The 25,347-nt window shown below is 44.4% G+C and overlaps 2 protein-coding genes across 4 annotated transcripts in view; one reads left to right on the top strand and one right to left on the bottom strand.

Moving 5' to 3' along the window:
- Positions 1 to 25,347, bottom strand: part of LOC115127161 (trafficking protein particle complex subunit 3) — a 29,073-nt gene that overhangs the window by 1,686 nt on the left and 2,040 nt on the right. The window contains exons 1-4 of one of the 3 annotated variants that reach the window (XM_029656803.2): positions 4,092 to 4,252; positions 3,321 to 3,418; positions 2,082 to 2,181; positions 152 to 334 (exon numbers count right to left, since the gene is read on the bottom strand). In XM_029656803.2, the coding sequence (XP_029512663.1) occupies positions 152 to 334; positions 2,082 to 2,181; positions 3,321 to 3,418; positions 4,092 to 4,133 (423 nt within the window). In that variant the 5' untranslated portion in view covers positions 4,134 to 4,252. Of the gene's footprint in view, positions 1 to 151; positions 335 to 2,081; positions 2,182 to 3,320; positions 3,419 to 4,091; positions 4,253 to 25,347 lie in introns of those variants that run through there. The other 2 variants (XM_029656804.2, XR_010463844.1) reach the window with 2 other exon arrangements.
- Positions 4,282 to 23,931, top strand: LOC115129055 (zinc finger protein OZF-like). Its single transcript, XM_065017914.1, has 2 exons — positions 4,282 to 4,572; positions 20,034 to 23,931. The coding sequence occupies exons 1-2, from the start codon at positions 4,398 to 4,400 to the stop codon at positions 21,359 to 21,361; spliced, it is 1,503 nt and encodes a 500-aa protein (XP_064873986.1). The 5' UTR covers positions 4,282 to 4,397; the 3' UTR covers positions 21,362 to 23,931.

Below are 25,347 nucleotides of genomic sequence, written 5' to 3'. Positions count from 1 at the left end.
GGAAAAAGAGAACTATTCTCATGACACATGAACATAACATAAATCACGCAAATATAATTTTCACACTACCGTGCTCTGATATTTTTATAGATCAGGCTCGGTTAGGCTTGTCTCAGTAGTGTGAAAAGGCATAAAGAAGCTCTATCCTTACCATCTCCAGAGCTCCTCGGAGTACCCCACACAGCAGGTTGGAGTAGACCAAGGAGCTGTGGTTGTCAGGCAGCTCTACAAAGTCCACTAGGGGGTTACTCTCCAGGATGAGGGAGAACTCGTCTCCCGCCGGGCTCCAGTTGGTCACACTGGGGGTAATGCCCAGGTACATCTTAAACGCCACCTGTTGAAATACACATACAATCACACAATGCTGTTAATGTTACTGTTACAATGGTGTTACATGTGCTGTGTTCATAATGGAACAGAGACCATTACTCCCTTACAAGATGAATCACTGAATGCCGACACTTACACTTTATATTGAGAGGGTTGAACAAGCCAGGGTGTGTACAATCTTTCCTCACCAAGAATTCCCCCTTGTTGAGATAATCAAGTCACTGGTTGTTAGCCAATATCAAAGACTGCTAGCGAGAGCTGCCCTGTCGTGCAGTCGCGTCGCTGAAATCTGCTGAAACTGGGAACATTTTCAACTGGTCTCTAGCTCCATCATCCAGGGCCTGGTGTCCCAAAATCATCTTAAGGTTAAGTTCCTCGTTAGAACCTTTGTGGGAGCATCGTTACATCAAAACGATCGTTAGTAAAGTTGCACTTGAAAACACTCTTGATTTACCGACTGCCTCAGACCACTCGTAGAACAGATAAGTGCATTGTTAGATGCTTTGATTGCCCTTCCACACCACTTTATACACAGAAGATCTCTGCTTAACATAGAATCAAGCTGTTTCTCTGCGACCGCCGATAACTTCGTAACGGAGTCGACTACAAATACAAAGTTGCCAATGTCTTCGATATTGAACAAGCGAAGGATAAAAAGATGATTCAAATGAAAAACGAGATGACTATGGGCTACATAATCATTACAATAAGCCGCCTCAATATTTGCAGCCATAAGCTGCATCTCTACGAGCTGATCCGTGGTCAGTATTTTGGATCTTCGGCCGTTGTAGGAACGATGCATTGTTAAAACCCTTCTAAGGCTAAGTCGCATTGCTATCGGGAAACCGGGCCCGAGTGCTAAGTTGCTGTGTGTCTACATGAACATGTCCGGTCACTGATAGCTAGGTTGCTCATTATCTCGGCAAGTCTGAACAGCAGTTGAGGCTTACAGTTTATCATCTAGACCAATATTCCATACTACTGCCTTCCATATAACTGAACCATAGGCCTACAATGCAAGATTACACCTGTGAAACGACTTAGCAGAACTGTTAGAACAGACAGTGCTCTACATGGTTAATTGAATTTCAACCACAAGATGGGAGAAGTGGTTTTGTGCTTAAAGTCTACAGTGGTTTGGTATCGGGCCTGCTGTTCAACAGTTTACCAATGTAATGTACAGCAGACTACTGTCTGACCACATAGTCACAGGCACAAGCGTGTGTGTGGTGTCATCCCTTCAGTGTGAACTAATATATTTGGCCGAGGGGTTGGGTTTCACCCTAGGTGTAGGTTGACCGTGCGGCTCAGACTACCATATAGCAAAGACAAAAAGCAGTGGGGAACATGAGCCCACACACACACACGGGGGCTGGGTCTAGTTGGCTTTACGGTGACATAGCTGGGATGCTTCCCTACCTGCGTGAGTGCAGAGAAATGAAAAGCAGTAGAGAGGATCTATGAAAGCTCAGAAACTATGCAGACTACTGCAGGTTGGAGTTCAAATTCCAGTCGCCAACTCTCTCGCTCTCTAACTCACTCACAGTCAACCTCTTTCTCTCCCTCCCTCCCTCTTTTTACCAGTTCTCTCCCTCTCCCAGATCTCAATCTCTCTCGCTCTTCTTCCTTGTCCCTCTCTTTCTTTCTCTCCCTGTCCTTTCTCTCTTCATCTCGCTCTTCCCCCTCTCCTCTCTCCTTTCTGGGAGTGTTCCAAGGACACGCTCTGATTGGCTCGGGGACGTCCCCACTACCTTAGCAATGACATCGGCTGTTTCTCTGAAATCCTGACACCTCCCAACGCTGGAGCGTGCCAAGAAGTCCTCGATGAGACGCACTCCGATATTGTATCCCCTGGAAAAAAACAAAAGAGTGGGGAAAGAGTGAGTAAAGGAGAATGAGTGCTAAATACTATACAAATCAAATCAAATTTTATTTGTCACATACACATGTTTAGCAGATGTTTTTGCGGGTGAAGCGAAATGTTTGTGTTTCTAGCTCCAACAGTGCAGTAATATCTAACAATTCAGACAACCTAAAGGTAAAAGAATGGAATGAAGGAATATATAAATATTAGGATGAGCAATGTCAGAGTGGAATAAACTATAATGCAGTATATACACATATGAGATGAGTAAAGCAAAAATATGTAAACATTATTAAAAGTGACCACTTAAGAGCAGAGATTCCACATCTCCGGTAAAGATTTCAGACATGTACACTGGCTTAGTCAAGCCTCAACACAGAGCTGAAAGAAAGAGGGAGATATAGAGAGCAATAGAGAAGCATCTGGACCCTAAAGGAGTCAGATGAGATCATCACCCGAATTAACCATATTTGGGGCAGACCATGCTACAGTAGGTATATTAGTTAAGCCAAGAGCAGAATACCTTCACAGGCCATATCACACAAGCCCCATCTCTCAGCCTCTCAGACTTAAAAGATTACTTTGCCATTTTATTACTTTGGAAAAGTTAACTACACCTTTAAAGGTTTCTAAGCCAGCATAGACCTTTACTAGACAGCACAATTATTCACAATGGGTACACCACCCCCTTTTCCCCCTTTCAAATTGATTTTCATTTGTCTGTTCCTCAAAAGAGGAGGGGATGGAGCCAGTAAATTCCAGGAGACGGTTGGAAAGCGAAGAAGACTCCTAACATGGATGTGTGAAAGGTGATTACTGCCCTGGTTGTGGACCACCTGTTACATCTCACACACACATTAAATCACTAGTCTACTGGTGTCAAGTTTTAGAGGGATGGAGAATTTGCCAATGTGGTGTAGGTTGATGGGAAACATCAGAGGCAGAAAGCGCTAGCACCACTTTGTCCATTTGCAGAGTAAAGGATAAACTGAAAATGAAACAGAGGAGTGGCAGAATTTACAGGTTAAGAGCAAAACAGTGCACTTCTCTCTCTCTCACACACACACGCCTCAATTGTTCTCCTTGATCACGTATAAGTGAGAGAGAGAGTTGAGAAGAGACTCACATCTTATCCAGCTGTTTGTTGACCTCCTCGTCATTCTCATAGTCCTTACACAGCTGGGTTACCAGGGCCCCGTATGTCAGTGTGAACAACTCTGCGTTCTACAAGAGAGGAAGAGAGACATGAAAAGAAAGGGAGAAATAAAAACTTAACTGTCAGCACCCCCTGGTGTAACAAGTTCAAAACAACAGACATCTTTTATTGATTCAGAGACAGTGAATCATTTATTGTATTGCAGATGCAGCACTTTCATAAATTAATCCAGCCTGACTAAATTATGTAGACTTGGTTCAGGTACCTACCATAAAGACAAGTACCAATATCATACGGCATATTATGACTTTACAATTGCCCTCCATGCCAGGGTAATAGTTAATATGCTTAGCAAATGTAAAAGGTAGCTACGCCTGAATAGTCATTTTTTTGTAACACTTACTGTCATTTTGGTAGCTAGCTAATTTGCAGTGACTGAGCGTGTCTGCCATCTCACTAGCTAGTTAATGAAATACTAGCTAACTAGCTAGCAGGGTAGCTTCCTGTATTTGTCATTCATTGATTTATCACGTAATATCTAAATTGCACTACAGCTAAGCTAAAATGTCCTTAATACATACCTTATCAAAACACACATTATCAGATCAACATAATAACGTGTTTTTGGAGGTTAATAAAAGGTAGCGTGTCGTCTAAATTAGCCACCTAGCGTTAGCTTGTTTACTAACTACCTAGCATTCATTGAGTAGCCCGAATGCTAAGCAGAACGCGACTTCTTACCATCTTTTTGCTGTCTGTGGTTCGGTTGGATTGCCTTGACATAGTGTATTGGGTTACAGGCTTGTAAAGATGACTGGGTATTTATCCTTTATTTATTTGTTTATTTGAAAGCGGTCCCCGTGATCTATTTTCTGTATCAGCTGTCAAACACCCAACTTCCTGAACACAAGCTGGAACCGGAAGCAGCGGAGGGTTGTGGAAAATAGCAGCACCATTATCATCATCTGGAATACATTTTCTGCCTGTGGTGAAAAAAATAAGTAGCTAGCAAAACACAAAGAAATCTCGACGTTCATACCTCTCAAAATGTCTAAACTGGCATTGTTCAATGTGTATATAACTGAACGGCTAACAGCGGTGGCTGTGGAGATAGCCGGGGTGGTAGAGAGAACCATAACAGAATACCAGGAGGAACTCTCTCGTTCAAAGGAGGAGAACGAACGTCTTCGACGGCTGCTGGATTTCAAACTGCACAGAACAGGTTTGTTTCGATTTAAATCAAACGAATCGGGTGGTTAGTTACTGATGTAAAGACCCACTACTTGCAATATTGTACTTGAATTCGCTAACTTGAATCAGCAGTATTTGGGGATTTATCCAACTGTAAACTAACTAGCTAAACATACTGTAAACAAAACAAATTGTATTGCATGAGTTTCAAAGGACTATGAATAGGCCCAGTAATGTAGTAAACGAGTCGAATCCCAAGACCCTATCAACCAAGTCCAGGGCCTTTAATTATGATCGAGTCCCTTCACAGTGAGCAAAATGATGTTGAAAATGCTTATTCTATACGTCTTTTCCAGACAATAGGTAAAACATTTGTTTTGAATGAAAGTTGAAAATATGTATTCTCCGGATGTTGAAAACACTTAACGTAATTTTCCTGGAGAAAGACTTAATTTACGGACGTTGAAAACACATATTTTAAAGAGGTTGAAAATACATTTTACAGACGTTGAAAATATGTATCTTACAGATGTTGAAAATACTTCTTTTTTTGATCATTGTTTCTAGAGACAGCTTTTAAATGTACATGCATTCACTTATATCCACTTCATTTTTTATTAACGCTTTTTAAACACTGAAGCCAAACATGGAAACTATTGCTACAACTTCATCTGTGCCTGCGCATAAAAATAATTAATATGCGCACCACTACAAATCCCTGCATTAGCATGTTTCTGTAAGCGGATACATCATGACAAAATACATAATATTACTGTCCTGCTAATATGCTTGGACCTTGTAGGCTATACTGCCTAGAAAAAACCCAAAACGGATTCAAATGGTTGCCCAATCAGGCAGGCAAGATCAAGTCCAGTAGTGCAAAAAAGGTATTAGGTGAACAATAGTTAAGTAAAGGAATAAAACAACAGTAAAAAGACAGGCTATATACAGTAGTGAGGCTATAAAGGTAGCAAGGCTATATACAGACACTGGTTAGTCAGGCTGATTGAGGTAGTATGTACATGTAGATATGGTTAAAGTGACTATGCATATATGATGAACGGAGAATACAGTAGCGTAAAAGAGGGGTTAGCGAGTGGTGGGACACAATGCAGATAGCCCGGTTAGCCAATGTGCGGGAGCACTGGTTGGTCGGCCCAATGATGTAGTATGTACATGAATGTATAGTTAAAGTGACTATATGATAAACAGAGAGTAGCAGCAGCTATATACAGAGGGTGCCGGTAAGAGTCCATGTGGAGGCTATATACAGAGGGTATGTAAACTAGTCAATATATACAGAGGGTATGTAAACTAGTCAATGTGGAGGCTATATACAGAGGGTGCCGGTAAGAGTCAATGTGGAGGCTATATACAGAGGGTGCCGGTAAGAGTCAATGTGGAGGCTATATACAGAGGGTTCCGGTAAGAGTCAATGTGGAGGCTATATACAGAGGGTTCCGGTAAGAGTCAATGTGGAGGCTATATACAGAGGGTGCCGGTAAGAGTCAATGTGGAGGCTATATACAGAGGGTTCCGGTAAGAGTCAATGTGGAGGCTATATACAGAGGGTGCCGGTAAGAGTCAATGTGGAGGCTATATACAGAGGGTGCCGGTAAGAGTCAATGTGGAGGCTATATACAGAGGGTTCCGGTAAGAGTCAATGTGGAGGCGATATACACAGGGTGTCGGTAAGAGTCAATGTGGAGGCGATATACAGAGGGTGTCGGTAAGAGTCAATGTGGAGGCTATATACAGAGGGTGCCGGTAAGAGTCAATGTGGAGGCTATATACAGAGGGTTCCGGTAAGAGTCCATGTGGAGGCTATATACAGAGGGTGCCGGTAAGAGTCAATGTGGAGGCGATATACACAGGGTGCCGGTAAGAGTCAATGTGGAGCCTATATACAGAGGGTGCCGGTAAGAGTCAATGTGGAGGCTATATACAGAGGGTTCCGGTAAGAGTCAATGTGGAGGCTATATACAGAGGGTGCCGGTAAGAGTCAATGTGGAGGCTATATACAGAGGGTTCCGGTAAGAGTCCATGTGGAGGCTATATACAGAGGGTTCCGGTAAGAGTCAATGTGGAGGCTATATACAGAGGGTTCCGGTAAGAGTCAATATGGAGGCTATATACAGAGGGTTCCGGTAAGAGTCAATGTGGAGGCTTATATACAGAGGGTTCCGGTAAGAGTCAATGTGGAGGCTATATACAGAGGGTTCCGGTAAGAGTCAATGTGGAGGCTATATACAGAGGGTGCCGGTAAGAGTCAATGTGGAGGCTATGTACAGAGGGTTCCGGTAAGAGTCAATATGGAGGCTATATACAGAGGGTGCCGGTAAGAGTCAATGTGGAGGCTATATACAGAGGGTGCCGGTAAGAGTCAATGTGGAGGCTATATACAGAGGGTTCCAATGTGGAGGCTAAGAGTCAATGTGGAGGCTATATACAGAGGGTGCCGGTAAGAGTCAATGTGGAGGCTATATACAGAGGGTGCCGGTAAGAGTCAATGTGGAGGCTATATATACAGAGGGTGCCGGTAAGAGTCAATGTGGAGGCTATATACAGAGGGTGCCGGTAAGAGTCAATGTGGAGGCTATATACAGAGGGTTCCGGTAAGAGTCAATGTGGAGGCTATATACAGAGGGTTCCGGTAAGAGTCAATGTGGAGGCTATATACAGAGGGTGCCGGTAAGAGTCAATGTGGAGGCTATATACAGAGGGTGCCGGTAAGAGTCAATGTGGAGGCTATATACAGAGGGTGCCGGTAAGAGTCAATGTGGAGGCTATATACAGAGGGTTCCGGTAAGAGTCAATGTGGAGGCTATATACAGAGGGTGCCGGTAAGAGTCAATGTGGAGGCTATATACAGAGGGTTCCGGTAAGAGTCAATGTGGAAGCTATATACAGAGGGTTCCAGTAATAGTCCATGTGGAGGCTATATACAGAGGGTTCCGGTAAGAGTCAATGTGGAGGCTATATACAGAGGGTTCCGGTAAGAGTCAATGTGGAGGCTATATACAGAGGGTGCCGGTAAGAGTCAATGTGGAGGCTATATACAGAGGGTGCCGGTAAGAGTCAATGTGGAGGCTATATACAGAGGGTTCCGGTAAGAGTCAATATGGAGGCTATATACAGAGGGTGCCGGTAAGAGTCAATGTGGAGGCTATATACAGAGGGTGCCGGTAAGAGTCAATGTGGAGGCTATATACAGAGGGTTCCGGTAAGAGTCAATGTGGAGGCTATATACAGAGGGTGCCGGTAAGAGTCAATGTGGAGGCTATATACAGAGGGTTCCAGTAAGAGTCAATGTGGAGGCTATATACAGAGGGTTCTGGTAAGAGTCAATGTGGTGGCTATATACAGAGGGTGCCGGTAAGAGTCAATGTGGAGGCTATATACAGAGGGTTCCGGTAAGAGTCAATGTGGAGGCTATATACAGAGGGTGCCGGTAAGAGTCAATGTGGAGGCTATATACAGAGGGTGCCGGTAAGAGTCAATGTGGAGGCTTATATACAGAGGGTTCCAGTAAGAGTCAATGTGGAGGCTATATACAGAGGGTTCCGGTAAGAGTCAATGTGGAGGCTATATACAGAGGGTGCCGGTAAGAGTCAATGTGGAGGCTATATACAGAGGGTTCCGGTAAGAGTCAATATGGAGGCTATATACAGAGGGTGCCGGTAAGAGTCAATGTGGAGGCTATATACAGAGGGTGCCGGTAAGAGTCAATGTGGAGGCTATATACAGAGGGTTCCGGTAAGAGTCAATGTGGAGGCTATATACAGAGGGTGCCGGTAAGAGTCAATGTGGAGGCTATATACAGAGGGTTCCAGTAAGAGTCAATGTGGAGGCTATATACAGAGGGTTCCGGTAAGAGTCAATATGGAGGCTATATACAGAGGGTGTCGGTAAGAGTCAATGTGGAGGCTATATACAGAGGGTGCCGGTAAGAGTCAATGTGGAGGCTATATACAGAGGGTTCAATATGGTAAGAGTCAATGTGGAGGCTATATACAGAGGGTTCCGGTAAGAGTCAATGTGGAGGCTATATACAGAGGGTACAGAATGGGTATATACAGAGGGTTCGGTAAGAGTCAATGTGGTGGCTATATACAGAGGGTTCCGGTCAAGAGTCAATGTGGAGGCTATATACAGAGGGTTCCGGTAAGAGTCAATGTGGAGGCTATATACAGAGGGTTCCGGTAAGAGTCAATGTGGAGGCTATATACAGAGGGTGCCGGTAAGAGTCAATGTGGAGGCTATATACAGAGGGTTCCGGTAAGAGTCAATGTGGAGGCTATATACAGAGGGTGCCGGTAAGAGTCAATGTGGAGGCTATATACAGAGGGTGCCGGTAAGAGTCAATGTGGAGGCTATATACAGAGGGTTCCGGTAAGAGTCAATGTGGAGGCTATATACAGAGGGTTCCGGTAGAGGTGGAGGCTATATACAGAGGGTGCCGGTAAGAGTCAATGTGGAGGCTATATACAGAGGGTGCCGGTAAGAGTCAATATGGAGGCTATATACAGAGGGTGCCGGTAAGAGTCAATGTGGAGGCTATATACAGAGGGTGCCGGTAAGAGTCAATGTGGAGGCTATATACAGAGGGTTCCGGTAAGAGTCAATGTGGAGGCTATATACAGAGGGTGCCGGTAAGAGTCAATGTGGAGGCTATATACAGAGGGTTCCAGTAAGAGTCAATGTGGAGGCTATATACAGAGGGTTCCGGTAAGAGTCAATGTGGAGGCTATATACAGAGGGTGCCGGTAAGAGTCAATGTGGAGGCTATATACAGAGGGTTCCGGTAAGAGTCAATGTGGAGGCTATATACAGAGGGTTCCGGTAAGAGTCAATGTGGAGGCTATATACAGAGGGTGCCGGTAAGAGTCAATGTGGAGGCTATATACAGAGGGTTCCAATGTAAGAGTCAATGTGGAGGCTATATACAGAGGGTGTCGGTAAGAGTCAATGTGGAGGCTATATACAGAGGGTGCCGGTAATACAGAGTCAATGGGAGGCTATATACAGAGGGTTCCAGTAAGAGTCAATGTGGAGGCTATATACAGAGGGTTCCGGTAAGAGTCAATGTGGTGGCTATATACAGAGGGTTCCGGTAAGAGTCAATGTGGAGGCTACATACAGAGGGTTCCGGTAAGAGTCAATATGGAGGCTATATACAGAGGGTTCCGGTAAGAGTCAATGTGGAGGCTATATACAGAGGATGCCGGTAAGAGTCAATGTGGAGGCTATATACAGAGGGTTCCGGTAAGAGTCAATATGGAGGCTATATACAGAGGGTGCCGGTAGTCATGTGGAGGCTATATACAGAGGGTGCCAATGGTAAGAGTTCAATGTGGAGGCTATATACAGAGGTGCCGGTAAGAGTCAATGTGGAGGCTATATACAGAGGGTTCCGGTAAGAGTCAATGTGGAGGCTATATACAGAGGGTTCCGGTAAGAGTCAATGTGGAGGCTATATACAGAGGGTCAATGTGGAGGCTATATACAGAGGGTGCCGGTAGAGTCAATGTGGAGGCTATATACAGAGGGTGCCGGTAAGAGTCAATGTGGAGGCTATATACAGAGGGTTCCAGTAAGAGTCAATGTGGAGGCTATATACAGAGGGTTCCAGTAAGAGTCAATGTGGAGGCTATATACAGAGGGTTCCGGTAAGAGTCAATGTGGAGGCTATATACAGAGGGTTCCGGTAAGAGTCAATGTGGAGGCTATATACAGAGGGTGTCGTTCAATGTGGAGGCAGTAAGAGTCAATGTGGAGGCTATATACAGAGGGTTCCAGTAAGAGTCAATGTGGAGGCTATATACAGAGGGTTCGGAGGGTAAGAGTCAATGTGGTGGCTATATACAGAGGGTGCCGGTAAGAGTCAATGTGGAGGCTATATACAGAGGGTTCCGGTAAGAGTCAATGTGGAGGCTATATACAGAGGGTTCCGGTAAGAGTCAATGTGGAGGCTATATACAGAGGGTTCGGTAAGAGTCAATGTGGAGGCTATATACAGAGGGTGCCGGTAAGATTCCATGTGGAGGCTATATACAGAGGGTGCCGGTAAGAGTCAATGTGGAGGCTATATACAGAGGGTTCCGGTAAGAGTCAATGTGGAGGCTATATACAGAGGGTGCCGGTAAGAGTCAATGTGGAGGCTATATACAGAGGGTTCCAATGGTAAGAGTCAATGTGGAGGCTATATACAGAGGGTGCCGGTAAGAGTCAATGTGGAGGCTATATACAGAGGGTGCCGGTAAGAGTCAATGTGGAGGCTATATACAGAGGGTGCCGGTAAGAGTCAATGTGGAGGCTATATACAGAGGGTTCCGGTAAGAGTCAATGTGGAGGCTATATACAGAGGGTGCCGTGGAGGCTAAGAGGGTCCATCAATGTGGAGGCTATATACAGAGGGTGCCGGTAAGAGTCAATGTGGAGGCTATATACAGAGGGTTCCGGTAAGAGTCAATGTGGAGGCTATATACAGAGGGTTCCGGTAAGAGTCAATGTGGAGGCTATATACAGAGGGTGCCGGTAAGAGTCAATGTGGAGGCTATATACAGAGGGTGCCGGTAAGAGTCAATGTGGAGGCTATATACAGAGGGTTCCGGTAAGAGTCAATGTGGAGGCTATATACAGAGGGTGCCGGTAAGAGTCAATGTGGAGGCTATATACAGAGGGTGCCGGTAAGAGTCAATGTGGAGGCTATATACAGAGGGTTCCAGTAAGAGTCAATGTGGAGGCTATATACAGAGGGTTCCGGTAAGAGTCAATGTGGTGGCTATATACAGAGGGTGCCGGTAAGAGTCAATGTGGAGGCTATATACAGAGGGTGTCGGTAAGAGTCAATGTGGAGGCTATATACAGAGGGTGCCGGTAAGAGTCAATGTGGAGGCTATATACAGAGGGTTCCAGTAAGAGTCAATGTGGAGGCTATATACAGAGGGTTCCGGTAAGAGTCAATGTGGTGGCTATATACAGAGGGTGCCGGTAAGAGTCAATGTGGAGGCTATATACAGAGGGTTCAGGTAAGAGTCAATATGGAGGCTATATACAGAGGGTTCCGGTAAGAGTCAATGTGGAGGCTATATACAGAGGGTTCCGGTAAGAGTCAATATGGAGGCTATATACAGAGGGTGCCGGTAAGATTCCATGTGGAGGCTATATACAGAGGTTGCCGGTAAGAGTCAATGTGGAGGCTATATACAGAGGGTTCCGGTAAGAGTCAATGTGGAGGCTATATACAGAGGGTGCCGGTAAGAGTCAATGTGGAGGCGATATACAGAGGGTTCCGGTAAGAGTCAATGTGGAGGCTATATACAGAGGGTGCCGGTAAGAGTCAATGTGGAGGCTATATACAGAGGGTGCCGGTAAGAGTCAATGTGGAGGCTATATACAGAGGGTTCCGGTAAGAGTCAATGTGGAGGCTATATACAGAGGGTGCCGGTAAGAGTCAATGTGGAGGCTATATACAGAGGGTTCCAGTAAGAGTCAATATGGAGGCTATATACAGAGGGTGTCGGTAAGAGTCAATGTGGAGGCTATATACAGAGGGTGCCGGTAAGAGTCAATGTGGAGGCTATATACAGAGGGTTCCAGTAAGAGTCAATGTGGAGGCTATATACAGAGGGTTCCAGTAAGAGTCAATGTGGAGGCTATATACAGAGGGTTCCGGTAAGAGTCAATGTGGTGGCTATATACAGAGGGTTCCGGTAAGAGTCAATGTGGAGGCTATATACAGAGGGTGTCGGTAAGAGTCAATGTGGAGGCTATATACAGAGGGTGCCGGTAAGAGTCAATGTGGAGGCTTATATACAGAGGGTTCCAGTAAGAGTCAATGTGGAGGCTATATACAGAGGGTTCCGGTAAGAGTCAATGTGGTGGCTATATACAGAGGGTGCCGGTAAGAGTCAATGTGGAGGCTATATACAGAGGGTTCCGGTAAGAGTCAATATGGAGGCTATATACAGAGGGTTCCGGTAAGAGTCAATGTGGAGGCTATATACAGAGGATGCCGGTAAGAGTCAATATGGAGGCTATATACAGAGGGTGCCGGTAAGATTCCATGTGGAGGCTATATACAGAGGGTGCCGGTAAGAGTCAATGTGGAGGCTATATACAGAGGGTTCCGGTAAGAGTCAATGTGGAGGCTATATACAGAGGGTTCCGGTAAGAGTCAATGTGGAGGCTATATACAGAGGGTGCCGGTAAGAGTCAATGTGGAGGCTATATACAGAGGGTGCCGGTAAGAGTCCATGTGGAGGCTATATACAGAGGGTGCCGGTAAGAGTCAATGTGGAGGCGATATATAGAGGGTGCCGGTAAGAGTCAATGTGGAGGCGATATACAGAGGGTTCCGGTAAGAGTCAATGTGGAGGCTATATACAGAGGGTGCCGGTAAGAGTCAATGTGGAGGCGATATACAGAGGGTGCCGGTAAGAGTCAATGTGGAGGCTATATACAGAGGGTTCCGGTAAGAGTCAATGTGGAGGCTATATACAGAGGGTTCCGGTAAGAGTCAATGTGGAGGCTATATACAGAGGGTGCCGGTAAGAGTCAATGTGGAGGCTATATACAGGGGGTGCCGGTAAGAGTCAATGTGGAGGCTATATACAGAGGGTTCTGGTAAGAGTCAATGTGGAGGCTATATACACTATATACAGAGGGTTCCGGTAAGAGTCAATGTGGAGGCTATATACAGAGGGTGCCGGTAAGAGTCAATGTGGAGGCTATATACAGAGGGTTCCGGTAAGAGTCAATGTGGAGGCGATATACAGAGGGTGTCGGTAAGAGTCAATGTGGAGGCTATATACAGAGGGTGCCGGTAAGAGTCAATGTGGAGGCTATATACAGAGGGTTCCGGTAAGAGTCAATGTGGAGGCTATATACAGAGGGTGCCGGTAAGAGTCAATGTGGAGGCTATATACAGAGGGTGTCGGTAAGAGTCAATGTGCGGGGACACCGGTGTCGAGGTAATATGTACATGTAGGTAGAGTTATTAAAGTGACTATGCATAGATAGTAACAGAGAGTAGCAGCAGCGTAGAAGGGGGGGGGGGGGCAATGCAAATTACCTGGGTAGCCATTTGATTAGCTGTCCAGGAGTCTTATGGCTTGGGGGTAGAAGCTGTTTAGAAGTCTCTTGGACCTAGGCTTGGCGCTCCGGTACCACTTGCCATGCGGTAGTAGAGAGAACAGTCTATGACTGGGGTGGCTGGAGTCTTTGACAATTTTTAGCGCCTTCTTCTAACACACCCTGGCATAGAGGTCCTGGATGGCAGGAAGCTTGGCCCCAATGTACTGGGCCGTACACACTACCCTTTGTAGTGCCTTGCGGTCAGAGGCCGAGCAGTTGCCATACCAGGCAGTGAAGCAACCCATCAGGATGGTCTCGATTGTGCAGCTGTAAAACCTTTTGAGGATCTGAGGATCCATGCCAAATCTTTTCAGTCTCCTGAGGGGGAATAGGTTTTGTCGTGCCCTCTTCACGGCTGTCTTTGTGTGCTTGGAACATGTAAGTTTGTTGGTGATGTGGACACCAAAGAACTTGAAGCTCTCAACCTGCAGCCCTGTCGATGAGAATGAGGGCGTGCTTGATCCTCCTTTTCCTGTAGTCAAAAATCATCTCCTTAGTCTTGGTTATCTCCTTAGTCTGACGGTCAGGTCTCTGACCTCCTTATAGGCTGTCTCATCGTCGTCAGTGATCAGGACTACCACTGTTGTGTCATCTGCAAACATAATGATGGTGTTGGAGTCATGCCTGGCCATGCAGTCGTGGGTGAACAGGGAGTACAGGAGGGGACTGAGCACGCACCCCTGAGGGGCCCCTGTGTTGAGGATTAGCGTGGCGGATGTGTTGTTACCTACCCTTACCACCTATTGGCGGCCTGTCAGGAAGTTGCAGAGGGAGGTGTTTAGTCCCAGGGTCCTTAGCTTAGTGATGAGCTTTGAGGGCACTATGGTGTTGAACACTGAGCTGTAGTCAATGAATAGCATTCTCACATAGGTGTTCCTTTTGTCCAGGTGTGAAAGGGCAGTGTGGAGTGCAATAGAGATTGCATCATCTGTGGTTCTGTTGGTGCGGTATGCAAATTGGAGTGGGTCTAGAGTTTCTGGCATAATGGTGTTTATGTGAGCCATGACCAGCCTTTCAAAGCATTACATGGCTACAGACGTGAGTGCTACGGGTCGGTAGTCAGGCAGGTAACCTAGTGGTTAGAGCGTTGGTCCAGTAAACGAAAGGTTGTCGTTCTGCCCCTGAACAAGGCAGTTAACCCACGGTTCCTAGGCCGTCATTTTAAATAAGATTTTGTTCTTAACTGTCTTGCCTAGTTAAATAAAATAATGAATAAATAGTAATTTAGTTAGGTTACCTTAGTTACCCTGCCTCATCTGACGAGCATCGGAGCCGGTGTGGTACGATTCGATCTTAGTCCTGTATTGACGCATTGCCTGTTTGATGGTTCGTCGGAGGGCATAGCGGGATTTCTTATAAGCTTCCCGCTCCTTGAAAGCGGCAGCTCTACCTTTTTAGCTCAGTGCGAATGTTGCCTGTAATCCATGGCTTGGTTGGGGTATGTATGTACAGTCTCTGTGGGGACGACGTCATCAATTCACTTATTGATGTAGCCGGTGACTGATGTAGTGTACTCCTCAATGCCATCGGAGGAATCCCGGAACATGCTCCAGTCTGTGCTAGCAAAACAGTCCTGTAGTGTAGCATCTGCGTCATCTGACCACTTCCGTATTGAGCAAGTCACTGGTGCTTCCTGCTTTAATTTTTGCTTATAGGCAGGAATCAGGAGGATAGATTTCTGGTCAGATTTGCCAAATGGAGGGTGAGGGAGAGCTTTGTACTCGTCTCTGTGTGTGGAGTAAAGGTGGTCCAGAGTTTTTTTTTTTTTTTTTCTCTCTCTCTCCTCTGGTTGCACATTTAACATGCTGATAGAAATGAGGTGAAACTGATTTAAGTTTTCCTGCATTAAAGTCCCCGGCCTCTAGGAGCGCTGCCTCTGGATGAGTGTTTTCCTGTTTGTTTATGGCGGTATACAGCTCATTCAGTGCGGTTTTAGTGCCACCATCGGTCTGTTGTGGTATGTAGTAGAGGTCGACCGATTAATCGAAATGGCCGATTAATTAGGGCCGATTTCAAGTTGTCATAACAATCTGTAATCTGCATTTTTGGACACCGATTGTGGCCGATTACATTGCACTCCACAAGGAGACTGCGTGGCAGGCTGACTACCTGTTATGCGAGTGCAGCAAGAAGCCAAGGTAAGTTGCTAGCTAGCATTAAAACTATCTTATCAGTCTTAACATAATCACTAGTTAACTACACATGGTTGATGATATCACTAGTTTATCTAGCTTGTCCTACGTTGCATATAATCGATGCGGTGCCTGTTAATTTCTCATCGAATCACAGCCTACTTCGCCAAACGGGTGATGATTTAACAAGCGCATTCGCGAAAAAAGAACTGTCGTTGCACCAATGTGTACCTAACCATAAATATCAATGCCTTTCTTTAAAATCAATACACAAATATATATTTTAAAACCTGCATATTTAGTTAATATTGCTAGTTAATATTTTAACTAGGAAAATTGTGTCATTTCTCTTGCATTCTGTGCAAGCAGAGTCAGGGTATATACAGCAGTTTGGGCCGCCTGGCTCGTTGTGAACTGTGTGATTTCACTGAAAGAATATAGGTTTTGTTTTTCAAATGATAGTTTCCGGATTTGACCATATTAATGACCCAAGGCTCATATTTCTGTGTGTTATTATGTTATAATTAAGTCTATGATTTGATATTTGATAGAGCAGTCTGACTGAGCAGTGGTAGGCAGCAGCAGGCTCTTAAGCATTCATTCAAACAGCACTTTCGTGCATTTGCCAGCAGCTCTTCACTGTGCTTCAAGCATTGAGCTGTTTATGACTTCAAGCCTATCAACTCCCGAGGTTAGGCTAGTGTAACTGATGTGAAATGGCTAGCTAGTTAGCGGGGTGTGCGCTAATAGCGTTTCAATCGGTGACGTCACTCGCTCTGAGACCTTGAAGTAGTTGTTCCCCTTGCTCTGCAAGGGCCGCGGCTTTTGTGGAGCGATGGGTAACGATGCTTCGAGGGTGGCTGTTGTCAATGTGTTCCTGGTTCGAGCCCAGGTAGGGGTGAGGAGAGGGACGGCAGCTATACTGTTACACTGGCAATACTATAGTGCCTATAAGAACATCCAATAGTTAAATGTATATGAAATACAAATGGTATAGAGAGAAATAGTCTTATAATAACTACAACCTAAAACTTCTTACCTGGGAATATTGAAGACCCATGTTAAAAGGAACCACCAGCTATCATATATTCTGAGCAAGGAACTTAAACGTTAGCTTTTTTACATGGCACATATTGCACTTTTACTTTCTTCTCCAACACTTTGTTTTTGCGTTATTTAAACCAAATTGAACATGTTTCATTATTTATTTGAGGCTACATTTATTTTATTTATGTTTTATATGAAGTTAAAATAAAAGTGTTCATTCAGAATTGTTGTGATTGTCATTATTACAAATCGGATGATTTAATCGGTATCGGCTTTTTTTGGTCCTCCAATAATCGGTATCGGTGTTGAAAAATCATAATCGGTCGACCTCTAGTATGTAGACAGCTAATATGCATAGCCCCCCCCCGTGTCTTACCAGAAGCTACTATTCTATCCTGCCGATAGTGTATAACACGCCAGCTGTGTGTTATTAATGTTGTCGTTCAGCCACGACTCTGTGAAACATAAAATATTACAGTTTTTAATGTCCTGTTGGTAGGATATACGTGCTTTCAGTTCGTCCCATTTATTTTCCAGCGATTGAACGTTAGCTAGCAGTACGGAGGGCAAAAGCAGATTAGCCATCTCTTTCCGCAAAATCTGTTTCCGTCTCAAGCGAATGACAGGGATGTGTAACTGTTCGGGTGTTTGGAGTAAATCCTTCCCGTCCGACTCCTTAAAGAAAAACTCTTCGTCCAATTTGAGGTGAGTAATCGCTGTTCTGATGTCCAGAAGCTCTTTTCGGTCATAAGAGACGGTAGCAGCAACATTATGTACAAAATAAGTTGCGAACAACGCGAGAAAAAAAAATAGCATGGTTTGTTAAAGAGCCAATAAAACAGCAGCCACCTTCTCCGGCACCATCAGAACAGCCGACACCATATGAGTGGCCTGCTAATCTACCTTTCTGGACCTTCTAAACTGTCGAGAATTGACCAGTGGAGGCTGCTGAGGAGGAAGGCTCATAATAATGGCTGGAATGGAGTCAATGGAATGGTATCAAACATATGGTGGTTGATACCATTCCATTGACTTCATTCCAGCCATTACTATGAACCGTCCTCCCCTCAGCAGCCTCCACTGGAATAGACCCACACTGATCCAAATGGTTGCATAATCAGGTCTAGGCTGTTGGCCTATGCAGTTATATCGGCATGAAACAAAACACTAGGTTCGAGTGAGCAGTTATTCAAACGAGCCTACATTATTATTTTTGAGTCATTTCTGAGTCATTTTTTTGTGTCATTTCACAGATTCTCTTATCCATAGCGACTTACGGTAGTGATACATTTTCATACTTTATGGTACATCATTGCAGTTTACATCCTATGGACACTGCACTGTTGTTGATGTAGCCCAGGTATAATAATTTCCTTGTCTAAAAACCTAGGCCTAATCAATAGTGGAGCTTTGCATGCCCGAGGACCACAGAGCACAACCTAGAGGAACGGACTACAGATCTGCCATTTCAAAATCTGATCATTTATTTTTCTTGCACTTTGTCAGGTAAATATTTGGCCTATAACCCTAATATTTAGCTAATAAATGACCTACTATCTAGCTCATATTTAGCTTCACACTACACAATCACCAGCCTCTCTCTTCCAGCTGTTCCCATGCGCAACAGACTATAGGCTACACATGCCTCTCCACAAAAAGCCATTCCTCTTCTTGTGAAATCCCAGGAAAAGCTATAGCCTTCAAAAGTGACAGGACATTTATTTCTATACTTTTTTTCTAATTTACCCTGGCAAGTTTAGGGAAGTAAAGCGGAAGTCGAATCCATCACTTCCTTTGTTTGGCTGTTCCCATAGCAATATTAGAAAATGAGGTGTATACATGTCAATGAAGAAAGCATTATGTCACATTCAACTTTTTTTTTTATCCACTTAAAATAGGGAAACTGACCAAACTGAAGACTGCAGTATGGCCACTATAATGTTCAAAGTAATCCAACCTACAGAATAAACCCACAGACCACTTCAACTACAATAACATTCTTAGCAACGGTTACATACATTTTCTTCTTGCTATGAATGTGATATGTTGTTTATCTACCTTAGTTTAATGCACTGACTGTAAGTTGCTTTGGATAAGAGCGTCTGCTGAATGACCAAAATGTTTTTTTTTTAAACGAAGAAAACTGGGTATTATTTTAATGAGCTCCACCCTAAACAAGTACACATTTGGTCGGTCCGGATCAGACCAAAGCCTAGACGTCTATGATTCGTTCAGTTGTGTTTCACACGTTTCAGCAGCACAGTTCAGTAGAGTACAGTAAAGTAGAGTTTAATTCAGTAGAGTACATTGTACTATACTTTACTGTGCTCTACTGTATTGTACTGTACCATAATTGTATTTACTGTAATGTATTGTACTCTGCTGTACTGTGCTGTCAAAACTTGTGAAACATAGATGTCTATGATTGGTTCAGATTTAGACGGGCTGATCCGTGGACATTGAAATCAAGTCCGGGACCCAAAAAGACGTTCAGAAGACGTGGGCGTCAGTCCATGCTTACTGGGTTGTTAGTGCTCAATGATACATTTTCTAACATGGAAAGCTGGATAGCTTTTACTATCTTGCACATTGGTAAGGCTAGCAGCAAATAAAGTAGCTATCTGACATTTGCTGTTGTAGCTAGCATGTTGAATAATGCAAGCGAGATAATTGACTCATGAAAATTGTGTCCTGGACTTGAGTACTACAACACTGGATAGGCCTATGTTATTTACACAAAATTGTTCAAATATGTATTGGTCGGGCCTCCTGAGTGGCACAGCTGTCTAAGGCATCACTACAGACCCGGGTTCAATCCCCTGCTGTGTCGCAGGCGACCACAACCAGGAGACCCATGAGGCGGCCCACAATTGGCCCTGCATCGTCCGGCCGGGATGTCTTTGTCCCATCTCGCACTAGCGACTCTTGTGGCGGGCCGGGCACATGCAGTGTGTCAAGAAGCAGTACGGCTTGGCAGGGTCGTGTTTCTGAGGAAGCATGGCTCCTTGACCTTCGCCTCTCCTGAATCCGTACGGGAGTTGCAGCGATGGGACAAGACTGTAGCTACCAATTTGTATATCACGAAATTGAGGAGATAAAAGTGGTAAAAAGTAAATAAATAAAATACTAATGTGTATTGATCACATATTTATCCCTTTCCCCACTTTTTTTCTAGACCCCCAGCAGCTCACGCTCCCAGTCTCTGAAGAGGAGGTTCCCCCTGAGCGGCAGCATGGTGAGCAGAAGTGGGGCCCCAATCTGGGGCAGAAGGACCCAGAGTCCACACAGATTAAAGATGAACAAGAGGAAATCGGGACAAATCAGGAGGAAGAGCTTGAAAGGCTAGAATCTGATACCAACGACTCCATATTCACTGTCTGTGAGGAGAGAGACAGTAACCCACCTTATCCGCCCTATCAAATGCATTTCTCAAGCCACACTTTCCAGAGCAAAGAGGAGGATGTGTTATGCATCCTCATTCCTAAAGAGATCAAAACTGAGCCTGATGGAGAGGACTACACAGTATCAGAAGCAACCAGTGCCTCTCAGTCCCTATCCGAAGGATATCTAGGCTGTTCTGCAGCTCAGAGTGAAAACAGCGGAAGTGACAACGAGGTGGAGAGTGGGGGACAACCGTCAGGGTCAAAGCCACTGGAATCATCCAGAAAATGGGCAAAGAAAGAACTAAGCTTCCATACCGTTGCTGGGGGCAGAGCGACCACAAATGCTTCTCCTTATTGTTGCAAGTTGTGTGGAAGTACATTTGTGTACATTGGTCCTTTAGTTAACCATGTGAAAAATGTGCACACAAAGCTTACTGCAGAATACCGTTGTGGTGTGTGTGAAGAAGTCTTTGAGTCCATGGCAAGTCTGACAGATCACCTGCAAACCCACATAAAAGCAACACGTACTTGTAATGTTTGTGGCAAATGCTTCCCTAGTGATGCTAATCTGAGAACACACATGGTGTCTCACACAGGAGAGAAACAGTATCAATGCAAAGAATGTGGGAAATGCTTCAAAACTAAGGGATATATGAAATTGCATATGAGACTGCACACTGGGGAGAAACCATTTCAGTGCAAAGAATGTGGAGAAAGTTTCACTTGTAATGGATACTTGAAAGCACATATGAAGTTCCACACAGGGGAGAAATCATATCGGTGTAAGGACTGTGGGCAAGACTTTGACCAGAAGACACAACTGGAAACGCATATGTGGACTCACAGAGGTGAGAAACCACATGGTTGCAAGCAGTGTCCCAAAAGCTTCAAGCGCAAGGAAGAACTGACCAGACACACTGCGGTTCATACAGGAGAGAGACCTTTCAAGTGCACTGTTTGTGGACATTGCTTTGCCACCCCAGGCAACCTGACACAACACCTGACCACTCACTCTGGAGAGAAACCGTATCGGTGCAAATTCTGTGGCAGATGCTTTAGAAATAATCCGCTACTTAAAAGTCACCTGAGGAACCGTCACAAATTTCATGAAAGTGCCTGATTCTCAGAAGATGACTTAAAGGACAAGTTAAGTTTTTTACAACCAAATCTCTATTTTTGATGTAAATTTTTTGATGTTCTTGAAGAGTACAGACACCTTTTTTTGTGATTTTGCATGTTTGAGAAGCTTAACACAAATGGCAAATCACTTCCTCATCCTCGTTGTGTAGTATGCAGTCCCTAAAAAAGCAGGAACAAAGGCTCCAAAAACACCCAAATGTGTACTTTTAGTTCATTCTGAACTTTATCCACAATGTTATATTACCTTGCACAAGTCATATCCAGCTGTTCCATTTTCTGTGTAGCCTGCTGCTACATAACTGACAAAATAAAGGAAACCCCAACATAAAGCATCTTAATATGGCATTGGGCCACCACGAGCCGCCAGAACAGCTTCTATACTCTTTGGCATAGATTCTACAAGTGTCTGGAACTTCCTGTGTGGAAGCACCCCATGCTTTCAATATCACATTTTATTGGTCACATACACATTTAGCAGATGTTATTGCGGGTGTAGCGAAATGATTGTGCTCCTAGCTCCAACAGTGCAGTAGTATCTAAAACTGATTCACAACAATACACACATCGAAAAGTTAAATCATGGAATTTATAAATATTAGATCGAGCAATGTAGGCGTGGCATTGACTAAAATACAATATAATAGAATACAGTATACACATGAGAGAGTAAAGCAGTATGTAAATGTTATTAAAGTGACAAGTGTTCCATTATTGAAGGGGCCAGTGATTCCAAGTCTGTAGATAGAGCAGCAGCCTCTAAGGTGAAGGCTTGCGTAACCAGGTGGAAGCCGGCTAGTGATGGACTGAAAAACAGCTAATATCAGGTACTGACCTCGTCTTCTGGATGATAGCGGGGTGAACAGGCCGTGGCTCAGGTGGTTGATGTCTTTGAAGATCTTTTTGGCCTTCCTGGGTGCTGTAGGTGTCCTGGAGGGCAGGTAGTTTGCCCCCGGTGATGCGTTGGGCAGAGCACACCACCCTCTGGAGAGCCCTGCGGTTGCGGGTGGTGCAGTTGCCATACCAGGCGTTGATACAGCCCAACGGGGATGCTCTCAATTATGCGTCTATAAAAGTTTGAGAGTTTTAGGTGCCAAGCCAAAATTCTTCAGGCTCCTGAGGTCTTTGTGGTTGGACCATTTCAGAACGCCAGTGATGTGTACACCAAGGATCTTGAAGCTTTCCACCTTCTCCACTGCAGTCCCGTTGACGTGGATAGGGCCGTGCTCCCTCTGCTGTTTCCTGAAGTCCAGAATCAGATCCTTTGTTTTGTTGACGTCGAGTGAGAGGTTATTTTCCTGGCACCCCTCTCCCAGGGCCCTCACCTCCTCCCTTTTATACTTTGTATCTCTTGTTTACTCAAGACGTTCCTTTATTTTGGCAGTTACATGTAGAATGGACAGAGGTATTGCTGGAGTCGCAACAAAATGTTGCGGATAAAGTTCTGAATGACACGATATCTAAAGACTTAATAAAATGACATATTTGTTCATGTTTTTCAGGGCCCCCATACTACACAATGGGGAAGTTATTTGCTGTTTAGTGTAAGTTTCTCAAAAACATGGGAAATCACAAAAAAGGTTCCTGGACCCTTCTATAACATGCCATTTACATCAAAAATAGTGATTTGGTTCTAAAAAAAAGAAGGAAACTTCTCCTTTAAGTTTAAAATAGACACTGCCTTTTGGTTGGTGGTGCATTGGAACATAATGTACAATACAATGTAGTAGATGCTCTCTGTCAGGCTATGCCTTCAGTCAGAGTTGTGAATACTAATCTGCTTTTTACTATTAAATAAAGGCCTTCTATATATATTCCCATGAGAGCACACTATTTTCATTTTTGTGAAGGAACTTACAAAACTGTCCCTGTACATTCTTTATATAAATAAAAATGGGTTCAGGGGGATGGAAATGTTTTGTTTGGCATATTATATGGATGCTACAGAGTACAATGAACCTTCTATTGAGATACGATGTACGGTTGTTGTTTTATTTACAGTCCATTAGATAGGAGTATGCACAGGCACAAAAACATTTTGAAGGTAGACTCCGTGAAATGTTGCCATGAGCAGCACTGCAGATATTGGGGTGAGTGAGATGCACAACTTCACTTTCACTCAGTATGTGTGCAGGACCAAAACAGTGGAGAAGTTGCACTTCAATGCTATTGTTGTGGAAATGTACCTACTATGCTGCTGTTTACTTTCAGCATCTACATCAGGAATGGGCAACTCCTCGGGAGCCTGATTAGTGTCACACTTTTGTCCCAGCTAACACATCTGACTCCAATAATCAACTAATCATGATCTTCAGGTTACAATGCAATTTATAACCAATTTGTGTTTGCTAGGGATGGGGGAAAAGTGACACCCCTCTGGCACCCAATGACTGGAGTTGCCCATCTCTGATCTGTGGTTTCTTCTTCTTCTGAGGTTTAACAGCGGTTAGCATCCAATTTTTTTGCATTACCGCCACCTACTAGACTGGAGTGCAACTGCCTTATACTTTACTTGAAAAGAAAAATGTACTAAATAAATACCCTACCATCTAACACTATACTCACTCATTTCAAAATGATCTAAAATGAACACCCCCCTACTCCTAATTAAATGTATTTACTCCTACATCATGCCATCACCCTGAAAGGATGGGACATCACCACTTAACACATCCTGTAACTCTTCTGCTGTCAAGTCTCACACACTCATACCTCTGCAGCTGCCACCACAACCTCAATCTTCTGAGACTTACCGTCCATCCCTGCAGTACAATTGATAACCATTGCTTTAAATGCTAAAAATCCAATCTTACTGAAATGTATTTCACTTTTTGGCCTATTCCTCTGTACTGGTATATCTCTACTACTCTCACCCCTCCTTCCCCTTAACCCATCTTCCTCTACTTTCTTCACTGCCTCAGCATATGACAACTTCTGCTCTCCTCTAACCCTGAAAACCTCAACCTGCCTCTCTCACACGGGACATGTCTGATCCCCAGCTCCATGGGCACCCTTACAATTAACACATTCCACTACTTTCCCCAATACTACACATGACTTTGTCTCATGCCCTTCTGCACACTTCTCACACAATGGACCCTCCCTCCTACACACTAATGCCACATGCCCTTCTGCACACTTCTCACACAATGGACCCTCCCTCCTACACACTAATGCCACATGCCCTTTGCACACTTCTCACACAATGGACCCTCCCTCCTACACACTAATGCCACATGCCCATAAGCTTGACACCTGTAACATCTTAATACTCATACAGGATAACTTGTTTCCTAACTTCACTTTGTCAGGCAAAGACTCAACTTCAAAACTCAAGAGAACAGACAATGACTCTTCTGTTCCCTCCCTCTCGCCACCCTGCCTGCGTCACATCAAAGGATGAGCATCACAAACACCGGGAATCTTTGCCCCCAGCTGGTCAACGTTTATATCTACTGCTACCCCAGTTATCACTCCTTTCATTGGTGCCGTTTTCTTGAGAACGAAACAATTGACTTTTCTTGCCCCCATTCGATTTACTTCGAGCGCATTCTTCCTCTGCCCAACAGAAACAAACTATCACTAGACCACTTCTAGTTACCCTCACCGATTCCACATGACCCAACTCTTTTTTTTCACCCACCATGAAACCACAAATTAATCAGCCAAAAGGCAAGAGTCCAGGAACTTCAATCCTACTGTCAGACTCTTCTTCATCCTGATCCTCGGTGCATACCTCTGCCTCCGATAACTTCATTCACTTCCATTTATCCTCCTGTCTTCAGCTCCCTCTGCTTACACTTTCTACCATTCTTCTTTGATAAACCATCTCCCTTTTTTCCACCATTTTTATCCAACTCAAGCTCACTCTCTTAGACCTCTTCTTACCTCTTTTTCCCTCCATCTCCATTCCTCCTCTGTTTTCCAAGTACACGTCTCCTTATGATAATACTACCACCCCATCCCTGA

This window comes from Oncorhynchus nerka, linkage group LG4, assembly GCF_034236695.1.
Source record: "Oncorhynchus nerka isolate Pitt River linkage group LG4, Oner_Uvic_2.0, whole genome shotgun sequence".
NCBI classification, from domain to species: domain Eukaryota; kingdom Metazoa; phylum Chordata; class Actinopteri; order Salmoniformes; family Salmonidae; genus Oncorhynchus; species Oncorhynchus nerka.
The sequence above is the reverse complement of the archived record's forward strand: the minus strand, read 5'-3'. Positions and strand labels throughout refer to the sequence as shown.